The 24,507-nt window shown below is 38.8% G+C and overlaps 1 protein-coding gene across 3 annotated transcripts in view; it reads right to left on the bottom strand.

Moving 5' to 3' along the window:
- Positions 1 to 354: 354 nt before the first annotated feature.
- DPP10 (dipeptidyl peptidase like 10) overlaps positions 355 to 24,507 on the bottom strand; it is a 454,002-nt gene continuing 429,849 nt past the window's right edge. For 2 of the 3 annotated variants that reach the window (XM_042040820.1, XM_042040819.1), the window contains exons 17-26: positions 22,974 to 23,021; positions 20,759 to 20,857; positions 20,581 to 20,650; positions 11,568 to 11,762; positions 10,221 to 10,275; positions 6,582 to 6,681; positions 5,807 to 5,865; positions 5,646 to 5,718; positions 3,995 to 4,068; positions 355 to 2,618 (exon numbers count right to left, since the gene is read on the bottom strand). In XM_042040820.1, the coding sequence (XP_041896754.1) occupies positions 2,481 to 2,618; positions 3,995 to 4,068; positions 5,646 to 5,718; positions 5,807 to 5,865; positions 6,582 to 6,681; positions 10,221 to 10,275; positions 11,568 to 11,762; positions 20,581 to 20,650; positions 20,759 to 20,857; positions 22,974 to 23,021 (911 nt within the window). In that variant the 3' untranslated portion in view covers positions 355 to 2,480. The remainder of the gene's footprint in view (positions 2,619 to 3,994; positions 4,069 to 5,645; positions 5,719 to 5,806; positions 5,866 to 6,581; positions 6,682 to 10,220; positions 10,276 to 11,567; positions 11,763 to 20,580; positions 20,651 to 20,758; positions 20,858 to 22,973; positions 23,022 to 24,507) is intronic. The other variant, XM_042040821.1, reaches the window with a different exon arrangement.

Here is a 24,507-nt window from a genome sequence, read left to right as displayed (position 1 = left end):
AGATCTGGGGTAACACATTTCCCGAGCAGTTGCTACTGCTGAGACACAAGCCCTGTTTGCTTCCTTTTGCAGGTAACTAAACACAACTGGATGTGACACACAGCAAACACGAGCATGGAGTGGCTGTTACACAGCAAACACGAGCATGGAGTGGCTGTTCTGCAGAGAAACACCAGCACATTCTGGTGGAATCGGCCTTTTCCTGTATCCTCCACACACCGAGGCCGTGCTCAGAGCGTGCACGCAGCTTGTGTTTCCTTCATGGCCACTTGGCTCCAAGTGGGAAAACCCTGCTCATTGAATTCAGCTGGGTTGGGAACTCCTTTACCATGGCTGGTTAGGAGAAGCATCTGCACTGTCAGGTGAGCGTTTATTGAGTGACAGGTGTCATTTATAAAATCACAAACCAGCAGGCCCGGCCAAGAGACGACTTGAAAGCGCCGCTCCTCCAGAGAAAACAGGAATTGTAAAACCTTGTTTGAATTCTGCTCTTACTTTTTCGTTGTTGTTTTGAGTGACATTACTGCAGTGCACATAGTAGCCCCCATAAATAGATACCCTAACTACACTGTACTATATGTACCCCATAAGTCCTATAAATACCACAAAGCAAAGCCACACTTCGTGGTAACACTGGGACCCAAACAAGGTATCATTGCACATTAAAATTGTATTAAACTAATTGAAAAATAGTTGAACATTGCTAACAAAACAAGAGGAATACTAAACATTAAAAGACAAGAGACTTTTCAGTGTTCCATAAAACCACGCCTTTCAGACAAATTAATTATTTGCATCATAAAAAAAAAATCCTAACAGTGAAAGAAAATATTCCAGAAGGAAGTGATGAGTAAAAAAGCTTCAGGTGATTTTTCATTACATTAAAAACAATTCCCATTCTCATAAAATATGCAGAACTTTACATCTTAAATAGTATATTTACCTTCAAAAATTACTTTCTTTTTAATCTTGCAAGAAATTAAACCTTAATTGGGTAGGAAAGTATTTGAAATATATCCAGAAATAAAAAAACTACAGCTATTCTCCTATACGTGGCACAGCATCTGTCAGGAGTTTTCATATACCTTCAGGAAGATATCTCAAATTAAGCCAACACTGTACTTGCTTTCCATGATCAGAGTTAATATTCTGCAGACCCAAACTGGCTGCCTTTTTTATTTCATAGTTTCAATTTCTATTGCTGTACTTCACCCTGGCAAATAAGTGGATGCAGGAGGGGCTCACCCTCTGAATAAATAATAAAATCTAACTTGTCAGATCTTCCTTTGCCTCAAATGAAAAACATTTCATTCCTTTGTGATGCTGTTGAAGATAAACCTTGTTGCAAGAGACTTAATGAGCAGCCTTGGAATAAATCTAATGGTGTGTTCGAGCTACGTCACCACCTTGATGAACATCAGAATTACATCTGAGACCAGATGGGAGGAAAGAAAGATGCACTATACAAAATATGTCTTCATTTGAGGAGTAAAGTATTACTCAGTGGCATTATACATTGTTAATAAACTTTCTTTATGTGAAACTATAATTTAATATTTATGTATCTAATTTACATGTGACAAAGTAGCATATTCTAAAATTAGAGTGTAACCAGCAAACTATTAACTACTATAAACAATACCAAAACACAACTCAAACATATTTTAAGGAAACAATAGATACATTTTGGACTGGGGAATGATTTCAATTGCAGATATTGTTTTAAATACAGCTGTCAATTACATCTTGAAAAAATTTCTTCAAGCTCAAAAAGGTTTTCTGCTTAGGGATTCCTGGGTATATACATAAAGACCAAGAGCACACCACCAAAAAGTCCCCTATTGGTTACTAGTAGGTACAGTAATAATTGTAAATGCTGAAATTGTGTGGGGGAAATAATTTTCAATATCCATGTTATATGATGCACTAGACAATATCCCCTTTGAGCAGAAACTAGAGAAAATATCGTGCCCTTTATTATCTCTGTGGTTTCTTACGTGTAATAGACAGCAGAAGAATTGCACTTATTGTAACATTACAGTGTTAGATTGCAGTTCACCTTTTAGAATATTAGTGGCCAGAATACTTATGATATGTTGTGCCTTATGCAAAGATGAATAAAGATGTGCACTTAAATTATAAAAAAAAACAAGCAACCACTTACAGAACCAACAGTGAGGCTTAACATAACAAACATGCACTAACCCTACACTTATGCAAAACTAAGTTCTTCCAGGAAACTGTAACCAACTGTTGACCTTCCACAAAGGTAAAGGTTTTGTCCCTTGGTAATATGTTTGGACTTTTTTGTAGTCGAATTCCAGTTTATTAGCTCATTGTCTGTAAATGTGCTGTTCCACTGTGGTCTCCTTTAGCTGCCCTTGAGCTTCTGCAGAATCTGCAATCTTACAGTCACTTTTATTTAAGGTTTTATTGAGCCGCAAAGTAAGTCCCCTTCAATACTACACAAATAGGCTTCCTTATTCATCCTCTTCAGGTTCCTGTGGTAAAATTGGTGTCTCCTCCTTTAAACAAGCTCTAAAAAACCCAAGGATTGTGCTGTAAAGGTGATATTTGCTTTTCTCTGAAGCAATGTTATGACCTTCATCCGGGTAGATCTGGCAGAGGAGAAAGGAAAAAAAGTAAATAGCTTTTAAAGGCTTTTCAAATATTTAGGACTCTAATTTTCTTTCTCTGATCTTCAAAATGTTTTAGATGACAACAGGATGATAACATTAGTTTTATGGCATCAAGGAAAGCTAATAAAACCCAAAGTAAAACTCATTCTCTTGGAATTTGAACTTACATAAAACAACCACTGCAGTGGAATCTGCAGAAGTGAAGAAATTTATATTCTCAGCCATTGTGCTTACAACAGTTTACTCAGCTGGCACTCTCAATAGTGCCTAGGCATCCAAATCCCATTAACATCCATGAGGATTAATTACCTCATGCTTTTAGGGACCTCTCAATATCTCAGCTTCCAAGTGTTTGGCAAAAACCCTTTTTATTCATATTTTTAACTATCTTCCTATCTGGTCCTAAGCCCATCTTCTCTCTCCTAGGGTGGATGTGGGCATTTTTATCTCTTAAATTCCACTGGGGATTTCTCCCAAGTGAGGCTGAGCAAACATTTGCAGGCTGAATGAAGAAATCCAGGCCACCAGACAAGAGACCTGAGGAGGCCTGAGGCAAAAAGCTTCAGCTGCCTCCTCAAAGCCAGGTTATCACAAGGTTGCATGAGAATGGCTCAACAGGGCTCTTCAGGGAGAACTCTGTCATTCTTGCTTCTTCCTCTCTCCACAGGCCTTCACATCCCCTCAGCTGAAACCACAAAGGCAGAAGGAACATTTTCTACATTTGAAGTCCTTTTCCCTTCCTTAAGTGGCACCAACCCCCTTCTTGCCTCCTCCTCCCTGATGTGAGCTCACACACTCCAGTGGAAACTACAGGATCACCTAAAGCCCAGTAAGGTCAAGATTTGCAGAGTCCAGCACCAGGGATATTTGGAGATACTAATTCAATCAAAACCCTCTGCCAGCAGCATCCATATGATCTGGGTGGGTCCCATGCAGGTCCATACCTTGGCTGAGGCTCTGTCATGCTCTTTCAATGAATTTAAACGTTGAAAATAGGGGGAAATTACTCTCATGTGACCCAATACCATTTTACGTAAAAAGGGACCCAAAGTAGTGACATCCCCGTGTTATAAAGAACGCCTATGGATTCCAGAGCACTTTGTATAAAATTGTAGGATAAACAGGAGGAAAAAAGAAAGATGAGAGAGAGGAGGAAGAGCCCAGGAAAATGACAAGATGATATAGCTCCTGATGTCCATACCAACAGTGAGGAAAATGGGATTAACCAGAGTTCTATCTGCAAACTGAGGTAATACCACTGTGTTGTGGTAGAGAGGGTCCTTTGCAGTGAAGAAATAGCAACAGGAAGTTAAATGTTCAACTGTGTTTATAGGAAAAGTCACAGGTGCACATACCTGCATAGTGTAATTAGCCCCAGCTTTTATTAGACGCTTAATTAGTTCTGCTGAATGCTGGAAGTGAACTTTAGCTGCAAGAAAACATTTGATATCATTAGAAACAGCTACATTAATATGAAACACTTATCTATTACACAACTTTGGCTGGAAATATTTCCAGGCTCTGTAATTACTGGATCTGAAGCTGACTATCTTTAAGGCCAGCCCCACCAGCAACAGGGTGTTACAGCAGAGGTTTTGGAGAAGGAGCTGGAAGCCCCAAGGGAAGCCCCACTTTCCGCACACTTTGTGAGGACTGCTCTGCTTACCTTTGATTTACACACACTGTGATAGCTTAGAGATGTGAAAAACCATTCTGTGTGAACATTGTGGCATTTTATAATTTGCTTGAAGGAAAGCACACTGAATTCTCTATTGCTTGCACAGGGTCATTACAGCCCACACTTCTTTAGGTAATGGACTTTCTGGAACCTACCAGTAACCTGAGCTTTGTGTGGCAAAACCATTATTACCATGTCCTAACTCTGCAGAGTTTAGGCTGTGGGTGGGCTGGGCAGTGTCACTGGATGTGGTATCGAGCAAGGGCAGCAGGCAGTCAGACTCCCAGGCCAGAGCACCCTGCTTTGCTCAGACATCTATCAAAGTCCCCATTCCCTCCAGTGCTCAGTTCAGAGGGGGAGAAATTGCTGCCTGTTGCAATCAGCAAAGCTTGAGCCTCTCATCCCTTCTCAGTCACCCAGTATATTTTCATCCCTCTCCCCTGTGCTCTGGGGAGAGGCACTGGGCAGTGTTTGCACTGCGCTGGTTGCACTTTGGATCTGTAACACAGGTTTGGCAAGCCACACTGGGGTGACAGGCTGGCACTCTGCCAGCTGTGCCTGGGCACTGTCACCTCTGTGAGGCACTTATCACTTCAGACTGAGGAGTAAGAAACCTTGTGTTATCCCACATCCACCAGAAAATACTGGGAAAGAAGCAGGCATGTCAGTCTGTACAGAGGAGCTGTTTGCATCACTGTAATTTGGGCCTGCATCAAAGCTCACTCTTTAGACTTACTTCAGTTAAGAATGTTCAGAAAAATACACTGCAGTTAAATCTGCAATTACAAATTATCTCAATTGATGAATCTTATGATTCCATTTAAAGTGCTAGAACTTATCCTGCATTACTCATTCTCTGTCTTAATCTACTGCTAAAAGTATTGGTGCTATTAAAAGGTTCTGTGTAGCTTCAGCTTCAGAAGCTTTGGCAATACCTTGTAATTAATTAGATGAAAAGATTAACTTCCCATTTGGAGATGTACTTCACCAGCTGTACTGACAATTCTGCAGAATTTCTATGAATTTAAAACAACATTAAAAATGTATGTTTTTCTATTAATAATTCATATAATACCTTTCACTAGCAACACAGTGGTCCACAAGATTTAAACAAATTAGAACATACAGCACCTGAAAGGTGCAAATCCTCAGCAAAGAAAAGCGTCACCAGTTCAGAGCTAGAAGTGACAGTTGAAACAAAATAAAAAATCCTATCAGAGGGAAAATGAAACTGCAAATGTACTTGCTAGGTGTGTGCCTCATCAGCCCTTGAATGCCTGCCTATTGGACACTCTGACTCCAAATTAGTTGCATCTGTAATCACTTACCATCAGCTGTCCCATGAACTATTAGCAAATCCACTTCTTTTAAACCATGAAGATTGTGTAATACGCTGGATGCCTAGTGAACAAACACACACAAAACTGTAACTGAATTGCATTTTGAGAGTAAAATGGTCATTTTAGGTTACTTGTTTATACAAAATTACCTGATAAGTAATTTCCTCTTTTGATGGAATCCCAAGGTATCTTTCTGAAAAAGCTGATGCTGTAAAAATAAAAAAAACAAAAACAACAGACCTTGTGAATTCCAAGTTATTTCTATTTTAAAACTCATCATTTCTGACCTAGAGTCAGAAGCTATTTAAGCCATGAATTCGAGATGTTCATTTAGAGACACACAATGTACCATTTTGATGCACCATTTAAACCCACTTTTAAATAGTTAAAAAAAGAAACCAACCAATACCCAACCATCTCTCCTCACAAAATAAAAACCCCAGCCAACAAAAAAAAATCCCAAACCAAAGCACAAGCTAAAACCCAAAGTCTAACAGACCATTAAAGTAATCTGGTCAGGTTTCCTGTGTATCACAGTTCACAGCCTGTGCCCAAAACTTCACATACAGAACCAAATAACCTGTGACTGAATGACAACATGGTTGATATTGTAGGGAATTCACTACTAACCTTAAAAGATTCATTCCTAATTCAAGACTTGATTCATGCTTGTATACCTAAAGGATTCTTAGGAAACTAGTTAAAATGAGGTAAATGACTGCAAAATCAGTGCTGTCAATAATACTGTGCCTATTGTGGGTTCTGGTGAACTCTCCCAGTGTCAGCTTTACTTTCATTTGAAAAACAGACCAAGACAGTGAGGTGAAACCTCATTAATATTGTTGCATTATCTGCCCTTAGTTAAAATAAATAACAGGTATTCTGAATAAACTATCACACAGGTTTAGGGCAGGGAGCACTCACCATATAACTTCATATCTGTGATTGGTGCCACCACAGCTCCACACTTGAAGAGCCGCTCGCTGGATTTGAGGATCATCGATGTAATGTAGCCACCGTACCCCTAACAATGGGATTGAGATCTTTGTTAATTTATTTCATTCTAGCAAGAATAAAGCTAAAGGCCATTAGCTGCTAATCCAGTGGTACCATTTTTACAGTTTAAGGGTGCATAAATATCTCATTGACCTGGTCATGACCTTTAATCTATGCAGTTAATAATAATGAGTATTGCACATTTCTTCACCATCTCCAAAGCCTAACACATCTCCCCTGGAAGAGTTGACGCGAGAGAGCCATGAAACCTTTGTGAAAACTTTAACTTGAGACCACAGATTTCCTTGAAATGACACTGGAAATCCATTTCTGTACACCTGTAATCATTCTAGACTCACAGAAAATGAAATTCTGAATTGTGGCACCTGGGATTGATGATTTTCTCATATATTACGGGTTCCTCAAATTTCTCCACTTGCCATCTTTGTTTTCCCTTCATCAGTACTGAAAAAATTGGTATTTCTCCAGGTATTTTTTGTTGTTGTTGTTTTGTGTTTGGCACAACACACTTCAGGAAGATGAAATTATCCCATGACAGGGAAAATATAATGCAAAACACCAGCTGATCCAAAAAGGGATTATGCATCAAGTGCTCACAGTTTTCTCATGGACTTCTACGAATTCTGCCTGCTCCTGTTCTTCATGTCTAAATAGTTAATGAACAGATGATTTCTGTGGAAGAATGGTAATATTTGACAACCTTTTAACCTTATTTAAGAAATGTAAGCAAAGAGGACTGTTCTTTGGAATCAATCCATAGTAAATGGGAATTGGACACACTGAAGAAAATACCAAGTAAGAGCTGGATTTTCAAGGGAGCAGGAGGAACTGAGTTATTCCTTTCCCATAGAAATTTCAGCCCAGGAGGCCAAGAGCCATCCAGATCTGTTCATGTGCAGGAGGAGATTTCACCTAAGACAGAATTTCTGAGTGGGCACCTGTAACTTACATAACTCAAAGAGTTTAAGAGAATAGCAACTTTCCTCTGCCTCTGGGTTTTCTCTGCTTTTACTTTTGCTTAATATTCTGTTTGTGTCTTGCCCAGTAGCTCCACAGCACAATTTTAATCCAAGGATAGGTATTGCCAGGTTATCTACTATTTATTCCATGTTTTCATTACGAGCTTGTTTAATTCTCCTGGGAGCTTCTTCCCTTTGTGCATGTGCCCTTGCTACCAGCCAGGCTTTCCAGGACAAAAACACTACAGAGCAAATTTTTTTAGAAATTCTTAGAAGCATTTCACAGCGACATTGCTATTCCATACATCCTGATGCACGAACACGTGGAGCCTCCCTCATCTGCTGGGTTTCTGGGGTTACAGCCTAATTGCCACATTTTCAAGAAAGATGTTGGCTGTAGAATTGCAAAGCATTTTAAAACTCTCTTTTCACTTCCATGAATAAAACCACAAACTACATGGAACCACACTTGGCTGTCTACCAGTTCAGAAAGGCCCTTGGATCGTGCATCACTCGGGCTTGCAGCCCCCACAGAGATAAGCAAGGGGGCATTGGCAGAGTGCCTGGCAATTTCCCTCACTGTGCCCTTCTGGACAGTCTTGTTACCCTTGTGCCTCAATGACATCACCGATTGTGACAAGAATTTTACTTCTGTGTAGTTCTGAAACCTCTTAAAGAGCTCCCTGAAAGTGTGCATAAGTCCAGCTTTATGAGATCAGCATTAAGCCATTCCAAAGTCAGCTTCTTTTCAAGCAAAGTGCATATTCTGTTTTCATCAGTAAGGCAATTTAATGCATAGAAAGAAAAAAAAATGTTTCCCTATCACGTTCTTGTACGTGATAAAAAAGAAATTAGTTTTAAAGTAGATTTATAATTGACTCTAAAACAAGCAAAGTGGAGGAAAATACAATTAACCCAAAGAAACTGTTAAACAGGCTTTATCATTAATTATAAAACTGACTTTTAAATTTTATGATTTTTTTTTTCTTTTGACAGTAAAAAAACAACTCTGAAATGTTAACTTGGAAAGAAGAAATTTCCCTGAATTCAAAGCAGTGTTGAAAGCTTATTGAATTTCTCGCTCTTCCCTCCTCAACACTTCTCTCAGAAAATAAATGCAGGAACATGGTATTCAATGATATTTCATGCAAGAAAAGAAAATTGGGGGTAGGCCTTGGCAGACATGTAAGCCGTGGTAACATGCATGCTCTTCAGTAACTGGCTCATCACATCACTCTTAGGAAAAAAGGTACTGATGAATCTCTGTCAGAAAACAAGCGGGAATTTTCAAGTAGCAATGAAAAGAACTTCTGAAGTCAAAACCAAGCAATTGTGGATGCTTAGGGATTTCAATCCACAAAAAGTTTTTTCAATCATTTGGGAAGAGGATATAGAGAATTTTTGATGCTTCTATACATGTGTCTTTCATATACACTGGTAACAGGCATTAAAACCTGAATAGAAATGTGTGCCATGATCACCTGGTGGATGAAATTGGCCCTGCTTGCACATCCTCAGCTGGAAAATCTCTGGTTGCCCCCCTACAACCCAAATACTGCTTTTGACCTGCCTGAAATTCTTGCAGTGATGGTTTCTTCAGCTCAAGGTATGCAGCAAGAGCTCAGATCTTTGAGGAAGGTCATGTTCATATGAAATGCTAACAGCAGTCACTAACATTAGCCAGTCCTCAAAATGCTACCATGCAGGAGGTAAATGTCAATCTCCTCATCCTGCATCCAGACAGACTGAGACAGGCAGGTTAAATGACTTGCCTGAGGCTGTGCAGCAACTCAGAAGCAGAGTGGGAATGGCAACTAAGGCACTTAATGGTGAAACACATGCTGCTCTTAAAAGCGATGATTGGGGGGCACTTGATCACGGTTTGTTATTGCTTTGAGCTCAAAAACACAAAACAGCTTCATTTTAAATAAGAAAACTTAAAAAAATTTAAAAGGTTGTGCATGCCAGTTCATAGATGATGCAGAAGTTGTGTGGTGTTTCTAATTGCTGCTTTTTAATAGACATCAGTAAAATGATGTTTAGCTTGATACTAAAAGTCGAGCCTTTGCCCTGTTGTGTCTCATGCTAGGGGCAATGACATGCACACAGCTGATAAAATAGCTAAGGCAAGATTTCTCACTGGTGCAACAAGGAGCTTGCTGAGAGTAACACAGGGTAGGTGCTCAGCTAAGCTCAGGGGTCAGTAAAAGATTCAGATATAAAACCTGTGTTTTATAGGACAACATTGTCAATTTAACTGCAGCCCAAATATAAAACTGTAAGAAACAAGCTTTCACAAAAAACAAGTCCCTATTAAAAATTTCTAAAGAAAGCAGAATTTTTAAAAAATACTTTTCCCTTCAGATTACGAAATGCAAATAGTGTAATACCATAAAACTGATTTTATTGACTTCAATACCCGTTCTGAGAAAAAATACTGTACAGAACAGACAGTAAACTATAGATGGTTTTTTTCCCCTATTTTAGTAACTGAAATTGTCTTCAGAAAATAGAGAAACATATTTATGAACTGAAAGTACTTTCTTAAAGAATCATGATGATATATCCTGCTATTTCTGCACATTACCTTTCCAAATATGCCCAGTCTCTTAGGATCAATGAAGGGCTGTTTCAAAAGTGATCTGAAAGGAAAAAAAAGTTTCTTTTTTAATTTTTGCAAAGTAAAATGGTGGATTTTACTTCCTGAATATAGTATGTAAAGAACATTACTTGTGCATTAAGGAACTGTCATACATGCAGATCAGGTAGAAGAAGAAATTACATCCATATAAGTAGTACTGCACTGGGAAATGTGATTTACTTCCTAATTCCTTTTTTTATAAGGCAAACAGTTGGTGTTTGGCCCATCTCACCTAATTTAGATATCCGAATTTAAGCATCCTGTCTAAATTATCCCTTTACATCTGTTTTTCAGCTAATGGAGAGAAGAGAGATACCCTTTAGCATTCCTACACATGATGGAAACTTCTCTCAGTCTGGGGAGGATCACTCTTCAGAAATGCCAGGATTTTCCACTCACTAGAGCTTAAATGACTGGCTTTGACCATATGCCTAGCACCAGCTAAAGGAAGATAAAATGAATGGACGTTCTTGAATCTAGATAAATATACAAATAATTAATTCTCTCATCGAGGCCATTAATCCTCTAGGGTGAATTTTATACAGAAAAGACAGAATAACCTGAGGGGAAATATCAGACACATCTTCCTATCCATGGAATGGTTGAAGCATCAACCCCTTTCAAAAGAAGGAGAAAAAATATCTGACTTAAAATCTGTCTTTCCCTTGGAAAACCCAGAAAAAATCCATCCAGACCTTGGTATGAGGCATTCTGACACGTACACCCTGAGTAAGGAGTGTTGTCAAAGCTACACATGATTACTTCACAGATGGAAAGTACTCTTTTCTGCAGCTAGGAGACTTATATCAGTCTGCGAATGATAATGTAAATGAGAAATAAAAGGCATTTGCCCAAATTTTGCTCTCATTTACACCATTAAAACTCCATTTGTTTTGTGTGATTACTCTGGAACTCTGTGGTGGAAATGAGAGCAGTATCCTATGGTACAGACCTAAAATATTGTAACACAAATGCATTTAAACGTTAATGTGCACAGCAAGAGATTTACCTACAGAATATATACAAATATGACTTAGCTCAGGTGGCATATTTAGACTGCACAGAGCAGGACAGCTTTATCAAAGAGAAACACCAACACAGAAAAAGCCCCCAAAACACCTCTTTGATTTTTTATTTGCTGTTTGTAATGGAAGAATTGTGGTTTCAAAATTTGCAACTGCATTAAGAAACAAACATGAACAATGCAGAGAAAACAGTCTGGGCAGTTTTAGTTCAAATGCTCATTCATCCAGGTGGAGGCAGGGTGAAAGAGAAGAGTTTGCACATACGTACTCTACGGCTGCTATTTGGTCCTTCACTTCCACTGATCCTAAGCAGCGGTGGACCTCCTGTAGGATCTTGAGGCCTTGAAATCCACTCCCTCTGCCATCGAATCGAGCTACGATGACATTATCAGAGTTGACAAGCACTGAGTCCCAGTCAATGTGAAACTTATCTGTAACCAACTGGCTGCCTGGAGCTTCATCACTGCAAATACCAACACACCAGACACAAACGAAGACTATTGACAATGTGATGCACTGTGCCGAGCTCTGATATTTCATTTAACCTGCGTGGCAGAGTTCAGTCGGTTATGCAACCCTGCTGAGCTACTGTCACTTCCATCAATACCATCCCATTAGAGCTGCAAGCCCTGCAGCAAAATAATTTCTTTAACTTTATAACCACTATGCTGCGGGGCTGCCAATACCTGAATACACTTTGTTGAAGGACACAGAAAATTAAAGCAGTTCGTGCTGCTTATAATAAAGTGAAGAAAAAACCCCAAACATAATCACTAATGGCTAGCTCAGCTCTGAGAAGGCTCATGCAGAATTTGTAAAGTCGCTCTGAACACACAAAAAGGTAAATTCATTCAGCACCCTGATTACCATTCTGTAGGATATATAATACTATTAAGAAGGATGTCATCTTAGAAAACAAAAATAATTGCATTATTGTATCCTTGAATGGATTTTTTGAAATAGAGTACAAAGAAGACTAAAGTATACACTAGAGAAAATTGTATTTTCTCCATCCAAATTCATAGCAAGAAATGGATGCAGGCAGGAGTGATAAGTCTATTTTATGACCAAAAAAAAAAAAGGTGGTTTACACCACAAAAGGTGAAATAGAATTGGAGAATGCAGTTTCTAGAAAAACAGTAAGATTTTCCATTGAAGTCAAATACACTATTTTCCTTACAAAGAAAATAAAATGTCAGTTTTAAAAGGGAAGTTTGTCATTATTTTCCCCCAAGATAAACACAGAATAAAAGAGCAGGCTACCATGAAGTTGTACAAAATGCAAAATAGTTCTATGCCGGCTGCATCTGCCAGAATAGAATGCAAATTAAAATGTAAAAGTGTCTGTGCTGGCTGTATGGAAATTAAATTGGATGGTCTGTGGGAAAATCCTGTCTAAGGTGAATGAAAGATGAAGACAGAAATTATTATTTTGCCAAATAGACTTAGGTAAACCCTGGGGAAGAAAGAGACAAAATCTCCTACACTAAGTATTGTCTTTTATATACAATAACGTGCTGATTCAGTATCTGGCTTTGGCTGCGGATAACACAGACCATCCTCAAGGTAATCACTCAGTTAATTAGCAAGCATATAATGAACACATGTGTTCTCAAATTCAGTCAGATCTATCTATTTAGTTGCTATATCATGTACTGAAATCAGGATTACTTGGTTACAGACTCACCCACAACACGTTATGCTTGATTTACATTATCTTGTGCATCAGGTTTATACTTGGTTTACAGAAAGAAAAGAAGGGCATTTTTTTGGTGTGTTTAATCAATTCAGTTGTGATTACACTGATTGCTAACAATGTGAAGCAATGAGTTTGGAAATACTGTCAAGTGAGCTCTGCAGAAAACACATGATTCAGGAAGTATATAATCATTATTATTTGCAATAAGGAGCAGAACAATACTTCCAATTTCTGCTCATTGCACAGAGCAAGCTTTTCAGAAGCACTACACATTGACACAGATGTTTTCACAAAGTATTTATCATTACTTCCAATAATAGGAGCCTCAGATCAGTTACAATTATTTGTAAATTCTTCCAACTTTGCACAATAATATGCCAGAAATATCCATGTGTGACTAGGTAACTTTTCAACAGATTAACACATTCCACACAAGTGAAAATATCATGAGTCAGCCTCCTTCCCTCCCATCAAATATGAGAACAAAACTAATACACTGTTCACATTGGATTTATACATGTTCTATATCTAAGTTATACATACATCTGGTGTATACAGATATATATATATATGTTGTATTTCTAGACACTTAGGAATAGGAGAAGAACCATTACATTTATAAGCTTTTCTCTAAGCCAGAAAGTGCTAACACCAAAAAGTGTTTTAAATCAAAGGTGATACCCTTAGAGAATTTCTTCTATTAAAAAGGAAAAACAAACAGAACCTCAGCAAGTTTCTCAGTGGGTGCGAACTGACAGTGATGGTTTCTCAAGCTCCTTTTAGGAGGTCATAGCTGGGCTACTTTTGGGCTCAGACTTTAAACACTACACATCATCCAGCCCTGCATGATGGGTTGTTTGATGTATTGCTTTTGGAAGCAATTTTCCAGTGGTTAGTTTATTTCAAGAATGTCCATATAAGTAGTCTGTGATAGGCATTTAAAGCTATTTCCATTGAGGTCCATAGCAAAATTCCCATTAGCACCAAAAGATCTCTTTACTCTTCAGCAGCCACTATAAAATGATGCTGAGTATCTGAGGTATGCTTCTGTCCTCCAGAGAGAGACAGCATATATTCTAATCACCCTTTAGGCCCCATTCTTACCCTTTTATGTGGGGGCTTCTGCAAAATTCTTATCCTTTACACAAATCTGAACATCATCCTGAGGGCTCTGTAGCAAAGCAAGGCTGGTCCTACAGTGCAGTAACATGCACAGCCTGATTTGGGAAGTTTGTCTTGCTTTTACAGCCATCTCAAAGGTCAGGTTGTGATTTATGCTTATCACTACCCACAGCCTAATTATAATTAACTGTTGCTCAGTGGTACACTCTTCACAGAATTATTTTTTGACCCCACTAGTAAGCCTGGAAGAAAGTCCGTGCCATTGATGCTTAGGTGTAATGCACATACAAAAGTCTTCCCACCCAAGTATGGATGGCCCTGAGGGAATCATGGGCCAGCCAAAGCACTACAGCAAAATCAAAGCCATCACCAAAAGGGCAAACAAAGCTACAGGCTCTTCAACATCCTCAGGGGCTCCTAAAGGAGCATCATCTCCAGATGCTCAAACGAGAGCAGATGATCCAAATGAAGACTATGCCTGGTTCTTTCTGATTCATTTTTCTTCCACACAAGTGACAGCGCTTGCATTTTCCTTTTTTTCACTCCTGACTTTCAAGGTTCAGAGCCGCCCAGTGTGTCTTTGACAGCAACTACACTGTGATTCCACTGTGGCAGCACAGCTGCTGATGGCTTGGGCATACTGCTGACGTTCAGCATCGTGGTACTGCTTAAACAGGCAGAAACCATCAACAATACACCAATATCAACAGCTCAGTGGGGGGTTTGTGTGCTTCTTGCAAGTCAGTCACACACATCTCAGACTGACTGGAAAAAGGGGCAGCTCATTATAAGTTTATATATTGCTGAAAAGAGGCAAACCTGTTCTTCCAGATTCTATAACCAAAAGCTTAAACTGAAGTCTCTGTTCATGACTTGAGTTACAGCCTATAGGGAATAATGCAGTGTTAGCAGAGAAGCTGCTGTACTCTGAGCAATACTCCTCTGCTAGCATGGCTGCAGCAAAATCTGTTCCATATTTCGCATCATTAGAAAACCAAGTGACAAGATTTTGAATAGGAATTTTAGAAGTTATAGGACTGACCAAGCGGGGGGGGGAAGACAATTTTAAAAGATGCATGGCAAATAACTGCTGTCATCCCTGCTTAATCTCCAGTGTATGTCTTTTCATTTCTGCAAAACTGTGGATTTGGTGCAACATATGGAAAAGGTAACTGGACAGCAAATACGTGAGAAAGGCTAAAAACCAAAGAATAAAATCTAAAAAAACAAATATCCTCTTTTTTTTTTATGGTGAAACTGAGTGGGGAAAGATTGTTTTGCAAAACTGGTGCAATAGTAAAATACATTTCCTTCTCAGATTTCACGAAAATCAGTTTCCAAGCACACCCACCATTACTGGTCAAAAATCCGAGAGCCTCAAATAGCCTCAAACATTGAGAAAGAAAAAAAGTTTTTCTCTCTGTTCATATGCCCTGTTCAGACATATCAGACCGCAGCTAAAGACAGACTGTGTGTTTCCATCTCCTCCCTGCAATATGGCCACACAAATTAAAACTCATCACCAGAAGAGATTCCATTATGAGGGTAGAAAACGTGATAGGCAGGACTGAAGCACACAGCATAATAAAATAAAACTGTTATTCTTAAAATATCTTTCTAAAACCCTTGAGGCTGAAGACTTTAAAAATACAATTTTGAGAACGAGAGATGTAACCCTGTAATGAGAAAAGGAGGTGAAGTTTTGAATCTCCTTTTGTTTTTCTACAGAAGATTAAATGAGCACTTTATTAGTGCTTAGTAAGATATGTATTGCTGTATATGTGGGGGAAGTGGGAGTAGGGGAAGCTGAAAGAGGACGGATCTCAATGATTCCCCAAGACTTTTGTGTGGACAAGACTGAAGGGAGAGAGCAGATCCATCACTGCCCATAGAACCAGGACTGCTACTGCCAATGAAACAGTTGGAATGAGCCTCCAGTCTATTCATCTTTTAGACTAAGCTAAATGAATCCTCCTCTAGGCCTTGAGAAACATTACAAAGTTCAAAGAATGGGGAAGAAAATCTAAAAGAGAAAAAAAGAAAAGACTCTCCATCAAATACTTTTATGTAAGAGAAACACAAAGGGTCGGTGAAACACTGGCTTGCTCCACAGGGGCAGGATGAATACAGGCAGGAGGTGGATGGCTGGCAAAGCAATTAATGAATCATTCACATGACTTAGGGACCCCCTAAATAGTAAACTTTGCAGCAGTTTTACAGAGGAAAACCTGGCCAAACAAAAGGGATTTCAGGGATGTCCCCCATACAAGCATATTGCAATCAAGTAGTGGAATCTACCAGACATTTTTACACTGTTCCTTCTCCTGACAGTTAAAATGAGTAATATCCTTTACAAGTGCAAAGGTACACAAGACAGCTGTTAATTGACAGTGTTACTGTGCCTCAGATCTTGAGTATTTCCCAAAACTTGCATTATGCCTCTCTATATTTCTTCTGGTCTTTTAACAGCTTGTTCTTGAAGCTGCAAAAAACGTTCACTTTTCAACCCTACTGTCTTGTCTTGCTATCAGTCCTGAGAGTGCATTCACCGAGGGCATAAACAGGTTTGATTGTCTGTGCAAGGCCTAAAACTTTCATCAGTTCAAAATCAGGTAAACCAACTCCTGCTTATGACCAAAATGTAAGAAAACAAGTAAACAAATAAACGAACAGGAACCTCTTGGAGACAATTCACTGCTCCTTTGAAGAATACTCAGGTTTTTTCCCCCCCTCAAATATCAGGACAATCTTTCCACTGATTCAGTTTTACAATATCCACTTACATATTGGACAACTTTAAATGGTGTTAAATAATAGATACTGATATTTAAGATACATTATCTACTCATCTGAAGGAATGAGGCTAATTACGATCAAAGCAAAATAAAGAATGATTATCAACTCTGATTTTATTACCCAGGTTAAATGCCAAAGTCTTTACTTAATCGTTTCCTGTGTGTTACCAAGAAGTGTATCTTCCAACTTTTTTAATGAGTAAGGTGAACCATAATGAGGAAGTCAAGGATCAGAAATTTAAACTTTGATCTTAATTATATAGAAAAGAGGTGGTAATCACTTTTTCAGGCAATTACTGTGCAGCTCTCTAATATACAGCTACACTGTGTGTATTACATCAGAAGGAAACTGAGTGTGAAACATTATCAGTGATTTAGGAGAACAAATGCAAGAAAGGAAAGTATTTTAATCTATTTAACATTTTATGGGCTACTCATCACAATTCTGGAAAGAAAAATAGTGCCAACCAACATAACTGGTTTCTGTATGAGATCTGTTAAATATCCAGCCATCCAGATGGACATAAATTTTAACACAGCAATACAATGAACTACTCTTTGAGCACTGCAGCTTGCTTTGCAGCTGCTAATGGATAAATGTTCACACAATCTTTATGCTGAAGTTTACAGGATAATCAGGTCCTGGTCCTTACGCTGAGCTTGTGTCTACATGGAACTGTACTCAGTTCACACCCCGGTTTCACACCAGGACTGCATTCCACTGGTACAAGCTTCCTTCCACAATTCAGCCTTTACACTCAGGCATCTGGGGACCACGTTCTGGAAGTTCAAATTTACCTGCAGACATCCTTGCATGAATACAGAAGCCTTATGACAGTCACACAGCTTTGAAGTGGCTGCTAGCTTTCAGTGATTTGAAAAAACCCAAATAACAGATTACACCAAACTTCATCCCCATCATAAAGTCACCCACTGCCCTCCTTCCTCCCTCCCTCCCTCTTTTCTCTTTTCCCTCTTCAAACTGCACTGCTACTGAGATGGAAAGCAAACCCCACTTCTCTGCTAATACTCCACTTTTCTGTTCTTATATCTTCTGGTTTTGTATTTCTAAGTGCATATTGCCTGGATCAAGATGTTTCATAGAATCTCCTTTCCAAAAGAAAATGGACATACAATTAAACCAACATTCTTACCAACGACATTGGTAAGCATACATTTTCAAAGGTTTTTCTCTCAACAACTGGAATACAATGATAATCATATCATGGCTGAGAATGTAAGAAAGAAAGCAGGGGCAGCTGAACAGTAGGAAACACAGCGCTTGTTATCAGCCACTAATTCTCATCTAACACTGCTGGCAGAAGGAACAGGGTGTTTCTCCATCAGTCCCAACAGTACCACTCTGGGACTCAGAAAAGTCAAGTATCTGGGAAATGATATCATCTGCACAACTAATCAGTGTTCCCTATAAAAGCTACATGTTCTCCTTGGACCTGAATACTTTTCTTTTTTTCTTTGAAAGTAGTACTTCTGATCATGAAATAAACCTTAGGATGTCAGTTTGGAGCTCTGTGGGTCAAGGAATTACCCCCTATACACCCACAGATATCCAATCATTCTTTCTCAAGAGCTAGGCAGAATTTATTAGGCTCAAATAATCATCCCACAAGGGAACCTCCCATAACTTTGTGACAGTTTGCAGTTTTATATTTCATTTGGGGACATCTTTAATAGAAAAACGGCTTGCTGGCAACCTTAGTTTTAAGTCTGTAAAAAGCTGCTGAAGAAATACAGCTTAATATAACTCCTTTCTCTTCCAGGGAAGAGGAGGACACAAAACATGCTACATGAGCCAGGGCAGATTTGAAATCTTCAGTTTCATACTTTCATTAGTGTACAGGGTTTTCTAAAAATAACCCCTGCTGAAGCTAACATTGAGAAGTGAGTATTGCAAAGGTATGGATCTGACCTAAAAGACCCAAAGTCTTCATACTATAAATGTAGATACAATAATCTGTATTCATAAGTTGATGAATTTCCTTTTTATCCCCCATGTTTATCATAAAAAAGTAAAACAATTATAAAACAGATCCATACATTGTGACTTGGCCACATTATTTGCTCACTGGGTACTGACAACTTTGGTAAATTTAAATTCAGACCTTGCCTCAATACTGTTCTCAGATCTTTAAACTCTTGATATCTCAAAACATTTCAAAATAGTATTTTCTTTAGCTTTTTTTTTTTTCCTGTGATTTCTGGCTTTGGACTTCTCAGGTTTCTGATCTTTCCCTTCTGTCTTCTCTAGGTTCTACATGAGTTTATAACCCCATATTTTACCACAAGTGTATATGGCAGATTATGTATTTACTAGGCTACTTGAAAAGGGAAGCGTTGCACTGCTAACACCTTTGGTTTCCTTGCTCTCAGAAATAGGAATAAGCACAAGTGTTTGCAAGTCCCTGCAGTGCTGCTGGGGTCAATTCACAGAGTCAGTTTGCCTTTGGCACTCGTGTAAGAGCTGCTTAAAATATAATCATGCCTCCAAGATCATGCCAGGAAATGCAGCAAAGATGAAATAAAATCCATGTGCCCTGCTTCTTCACAAGGAAAGAAAAATATGTTTGTCAGCCAATTAAAGCAGAGAGCTTCCACAACTGCAGATAATTACAACTGAAAATTCTGAGTTTTCAAACACAAACTGGGCTTAAAAATAAGCAGGTTTATGCCTTTCTGTCCTGTTATCTGATCTGAGCAGAGGAATTTGGGATCATTCAGCAACTCAAGTCTGTAAACACCTCACATCCAACAATAAGGATCTGTGCTGTCACTGAGCGGAGATCTGCTCCAGGTGACACAGCTCAGTAATGGGATAATTTCATGAATTTAGCAGGGCACTCTTACACTCCTGTTACTGAAATTCACATGAATTCTTTCCAGCTGGGACTGAAAGAAGCTCTGTAGGTCCAGCAAAACTCTCTCCACCCATGCTGAGTCTGGAGAAAGGAGTGATGCCCTGAGCTGGCCCTCACTACTTTTCCCAGGTAGGCTTCAAGCACATTCATAACTCTATTTTTTTCCTCTGTTACACAGCTTTAAGGCTGACTCACCCTGCAAGAAACATGCACCCCATCTCCTTTTAAAAGAGCAGCACAGGTTTCCAAGGAATACCATCCCCCTTACAAAGGTTTTCTACAAAAATCAACCGGCTTTGGATCATGTCTATCATGCCTTCAACCACTGATGATCAAAAGTAATTTTTTCTTCATTCTGGTGCTCCTAAAAGCAGTTTTGCTTTATGCATCTCAACTGTACCCCTCCTGGAAGTTCTACTCATTCCTCTGAAGGATGAAAAAGGAGAGCACATGCTCTGAGTGAGATGCTCTGTGGGCAGGATCAGTAAGGGTCCAGGAAACACTGCGGGATGACTCGAAGCTACACCATCAGAAACGCCAGTGCCTCCCGTCCATGAAAGCACAGCAAAGCACAGCTAGGTTTGACTAGCTCAAGAAAACCCCAGGCATCTCTACCAGACAGCTCCTGCCACAAAGTCTTCCCAAGAACAAGCTTTTTGATTTCTCAACTCAAATCAATGAGATATTTTTCCTACGAAAGGTTAAAAAAAAATAAATCTAATTTCAGATTTAAATATTTTCCATGAAGCACTTTTTTATTATTTTGAGTGATTCTACACAGATACTTACATTATTAATAGGAGGGCATACTGGTTTCGATCCGTGAAATCTTTTGGCAGTGACAACTGTAAAGGGAATTCTTTTAAGAAAAGAGCAAAACATTAAAGGCTGGTAGTTACACAGATGAAAAACAGTAACATTGAAAGAAAGCCTTTGGCTTCTTAAAGTAACATTTTGCCAGATTTACCGTAATCCTCAATGTGAAGCATTTTGATTTCAGTCTTGTAATTCTTTTTCTTAAAAACAACTTCTTTCAACACAGGGTTACTTTCCAAAATATAAAACTCTACAAAACAGGAAGAAAAACCATGTTGAAAGGCATAGAGAATCATCACACCAGAGATACATCAAGATGCAAAAAAAAAATAAAGAAAAAGAGAGAAGTGTGCAATGATCTTGCAAATTAATCCTGCAATTAATCTTGTAAATTAATTCCTTCTATAAATACTTTTAAAATAATGCAACTACTTTTCAACTGAAAAAGATACACATCCAGTTCATTTTTTTGGCTTTGGCAGGCTTTGTTTTCATTAAGCACTACCAATGAAATCTCTGATGAATCAGAGATGATGATTCACATGAATATCAGCATCCCTGACAAATCCTAACAGCAGCTGTTGCACCACGAGGCTGCTCTGCTGGGAAACATCCTAACCCTCATGCAGGCATCCTTTTCCCCAATATTACCTACTCCAAGGCATTACTTAGCCAGCACAGCTAAATGTGGTCACTGCGTGTCCTTATTTGTCTTCTGCACTTCAACCAAGAGCAAGAGCATCAGCTTGGTTTAAAGCTGCAGACTAATTTGAAATAACCCTTTTGCACAGGAAAGAATGGCTAATTTGTTCTTTTTTTCCCCTTTTTTTAGCTCAAATTACCGATCTTGCTTCCAAAATTTAGATTTTTTAATTAAATAATAAACACTTCACTTAGGGCCAAAACAGATAATCTGAGGAGAATGCTTGTTCTGGGCAGTCAACCAAAATGGTATAATTATAGTCTGAGGATGGGATAATTGAAATAATCCTTAATCATTCTTTTATGAATTGAAGAGGATAATCTAATCTTGCACTGAAACACTCATGGTAAATTATCTCTCTTATTATTTGGCTTTTTGTTGTTACAACAAACAACAGCCCTCTGTCCTGACCTGCTTTATTTTACCCTAAGGTGCTGCACATAAATCTCTATTTCAGTAATTCACACTCAATAGTACTTTAGATGCAGGTAATAAAGAGCAAAAGTCTGCCTTTGCAGAACTGAGGAGCTCCACAGAAATCTAAAATGCATTTACTTTTGAGCAGTAGCTACCCTTTTCTGAGCTGGATAAAATTCCCTGCCCCTGGTGTGCCATGGCACTGGGCTTTGCAAACACAAACAGTGGCATTAAAAAAAAAAAAAGAAAAAAGGAAAAAAAAGGAAACCAAAATTCAGATATTAATTAACACTTCATAGCATGGCACTATTGATCAGGGTGCTACCTCAACATGCAAGATTAGCTCCACTGTTATGGCTGAATCCTGAATCCTGACTGGCCCAAGACAAAGGGGATGCAGACAGGTACAGTTCAGGACTTCTGGATTCTGGGAAAAAATCCTGGGGATAATCCAATTCATGAAATGAGGATATGCAAGAATTGGTTTAGTGCCTTTGAATGAAAAGTTGTTCCCAATTCCTGTAATTCACAGCTCCATGCTAATGGAGTAACAGTGGAGCTGGAGGCAGCACAGTTGTTACTTCTGCTGCACCACCAGGAAAATTCAACTGCTGAAGGACAGTTTTCCATTACAAAGCACCTCAGCAGCCAGGAAACAGTAACAGACTTGGTCTCAATATACAAAAAAATAATGAGTAAAACTTGACAAATAGAGGTATAGAATACCCTCCTAGAAAGCCTTTATTATTGGATTTGTCATCATTGAAAATGTCAGTGGAGCTGTTCTGAGAAATATAAGAGAATGACTAAACCAACATATGTAGGTCAGCTTTTATGATCAATCATCCAAGGACTGTACCTGACTTCAACATAATCGGATGGTAACTTTAAAAACATCTCTAAAAACACAGCAGGTGTACTGCAATGGCAGCATAATCCACAAAGAAAGTGAAAAGGATGAAGACCAAGCTGCCATCCAATTTACTCAAGTGTAAACAGAAGGTGAGTCACATGTACTTAGTACAAAACATATCTGAAAATCTGGGAAAGTTTTAGTCATTTGATTTACTTCTATCCTTATCATTTGCTGATGTGGATTTTAAAAGGTAATTAATAATGATGATAAAAGGTAATTAATAGCACTTTATATGAATTGGTTTTCATGTACGTACTTTTCCCTCTCCCACACTCCCCAAAGAAATTAAGGATGGTAAGAAAATTTACTTATTTCATAAGATATACTCACTGGTTGTATTACTTGTCCTGTGCACGCTTACAACTGGAACACCTGGTCCTGTTTTGAGGAGAGAAGAAAAACAGGGGAAGGGTGGGGTAGTTTGTACTACGTAGTTCAGTGACAAAGAAGGAGAGCACCAGTTACCCCACAAGACGGGATCTTGGAAGCTCCATACACACAATTCCCTTCAACAGAGCAGGAACTCCACTGACGCCTCTTGGGAAGGACACAGGCTACAGGACCAACAAAGTGTGAAACAGGCACTGCCTTCTGCCTGTTCAGCAGCTCAGACCCTGCACCCAGAAGGAGCATTCTTTTTTTTTTTAATAATATCCATGTTTTAGTTTTAAGAGATGAATAAAAAAATTACAGAGACACTTAATGGCGTTGTTTAAAATATAGCAGTTTGACATTCAGAAACTTTAGGTTGACTGGGAAGTGAATTAATGCTAGTATCAACTTACATTTTCTATGGAAAAGCTATAGAGGTGTTGAAAAATTATATTTCACTTAACTATCTGTTTAAGAAGCTCCCTTGGTATGCCAACTCTGCAAAACCAACAGCATCACAGTTACATCTAGGTGTGATGTAGTTTAATCCTATTTCACATACTTTATTTTTACTGCACTAAGTAACTAAAAGCGTAATTCTTCATGTCAACAGCTACTGTGCAAATGCACAAGGTGGTGTGGGAAAGTGGGATGACCAAGCATTCAGCATACTCAGAAGTGGCTGAGTCTGCTGTCCCTGCTCTGAAGATCCCCACCAGTCTAAACTTGCAAAAGAAAATCCTGTGTCTCCACCCCCAACACGGAACTTACATGTGAGAAACTCAGTTTTACCTCAGAGTTTATGTTAGAAGCATTCAGTGACTATGGGGTGAGGAAGAACAATGCAGAAAAGCTGAAGTCCCTGAGGACCCCATGGCAGATGAAGGCATGGACCCTTTGAAATTAGGAGTTACAATTCTCTTTTTGAGAAAAAAAACAATTCCCTTTGAGAGTTCAGAGACAGAGCCTCATTTATGTGTTTTGAGAGACTGTCTCTCTCAATTAATTATGGCATGAGCCTAGGGAAATGCAAATACCTGAAATAAATAGCATGATGACACTCACAGCCTTCACTGAAGATTTCTATCAATTTCATTCTCTCCCTCAAGGGGGATGATTGACAAAAATCTTACAGGGAGATTGTTGACAAATCACAGCTTTCTGCCTTAGCTCTCTAAGAAGATAATTTCTCCAGATATCTCTTTAGCTTTGGTTTGTTTTTATTTCCAGCTCTTTTTACTTCTTCTGAATTTGTCATTTTGCTGTAAATTCTTATTTAAGAAAGGCCATCTCTGAGGGGGAAAGCATCAGCTTTCCAGCCCAGCTCTATTTGTCATACTAAAGGTGGAAGGATAATGACAGATTTTGAAAAAAGGGAGATTGCAGTAGATGAAAACACTGATCAGAGGAAAAAAAAAAATATTTGTGTTACAGGCACTGTGTTACAAAGCATCAGAAGTAAGCACAGCACTTGGATTTCCCATTGACCTCC

This window comes from Corvus kubaryi, unplaced genomic scaffold, assembly GCF_017639235.1.
Source record: "Corvus kubaryi isolate FWS band 111438036 unplaced genomic scaffold, C.kubaryi_AGA036_p1.0 37396, whole genome shotgun sequence".
Taxonomy (NCBI): domain Eukaryota; kingdom Metazoa; phylum Chordata; class Aves; order Passeriformes; family Corvidae; genus Corvus; species Corvus kubaryi.
This window is presented reverse-complemented; position numbering and strand designations above follow the sequence as displayed.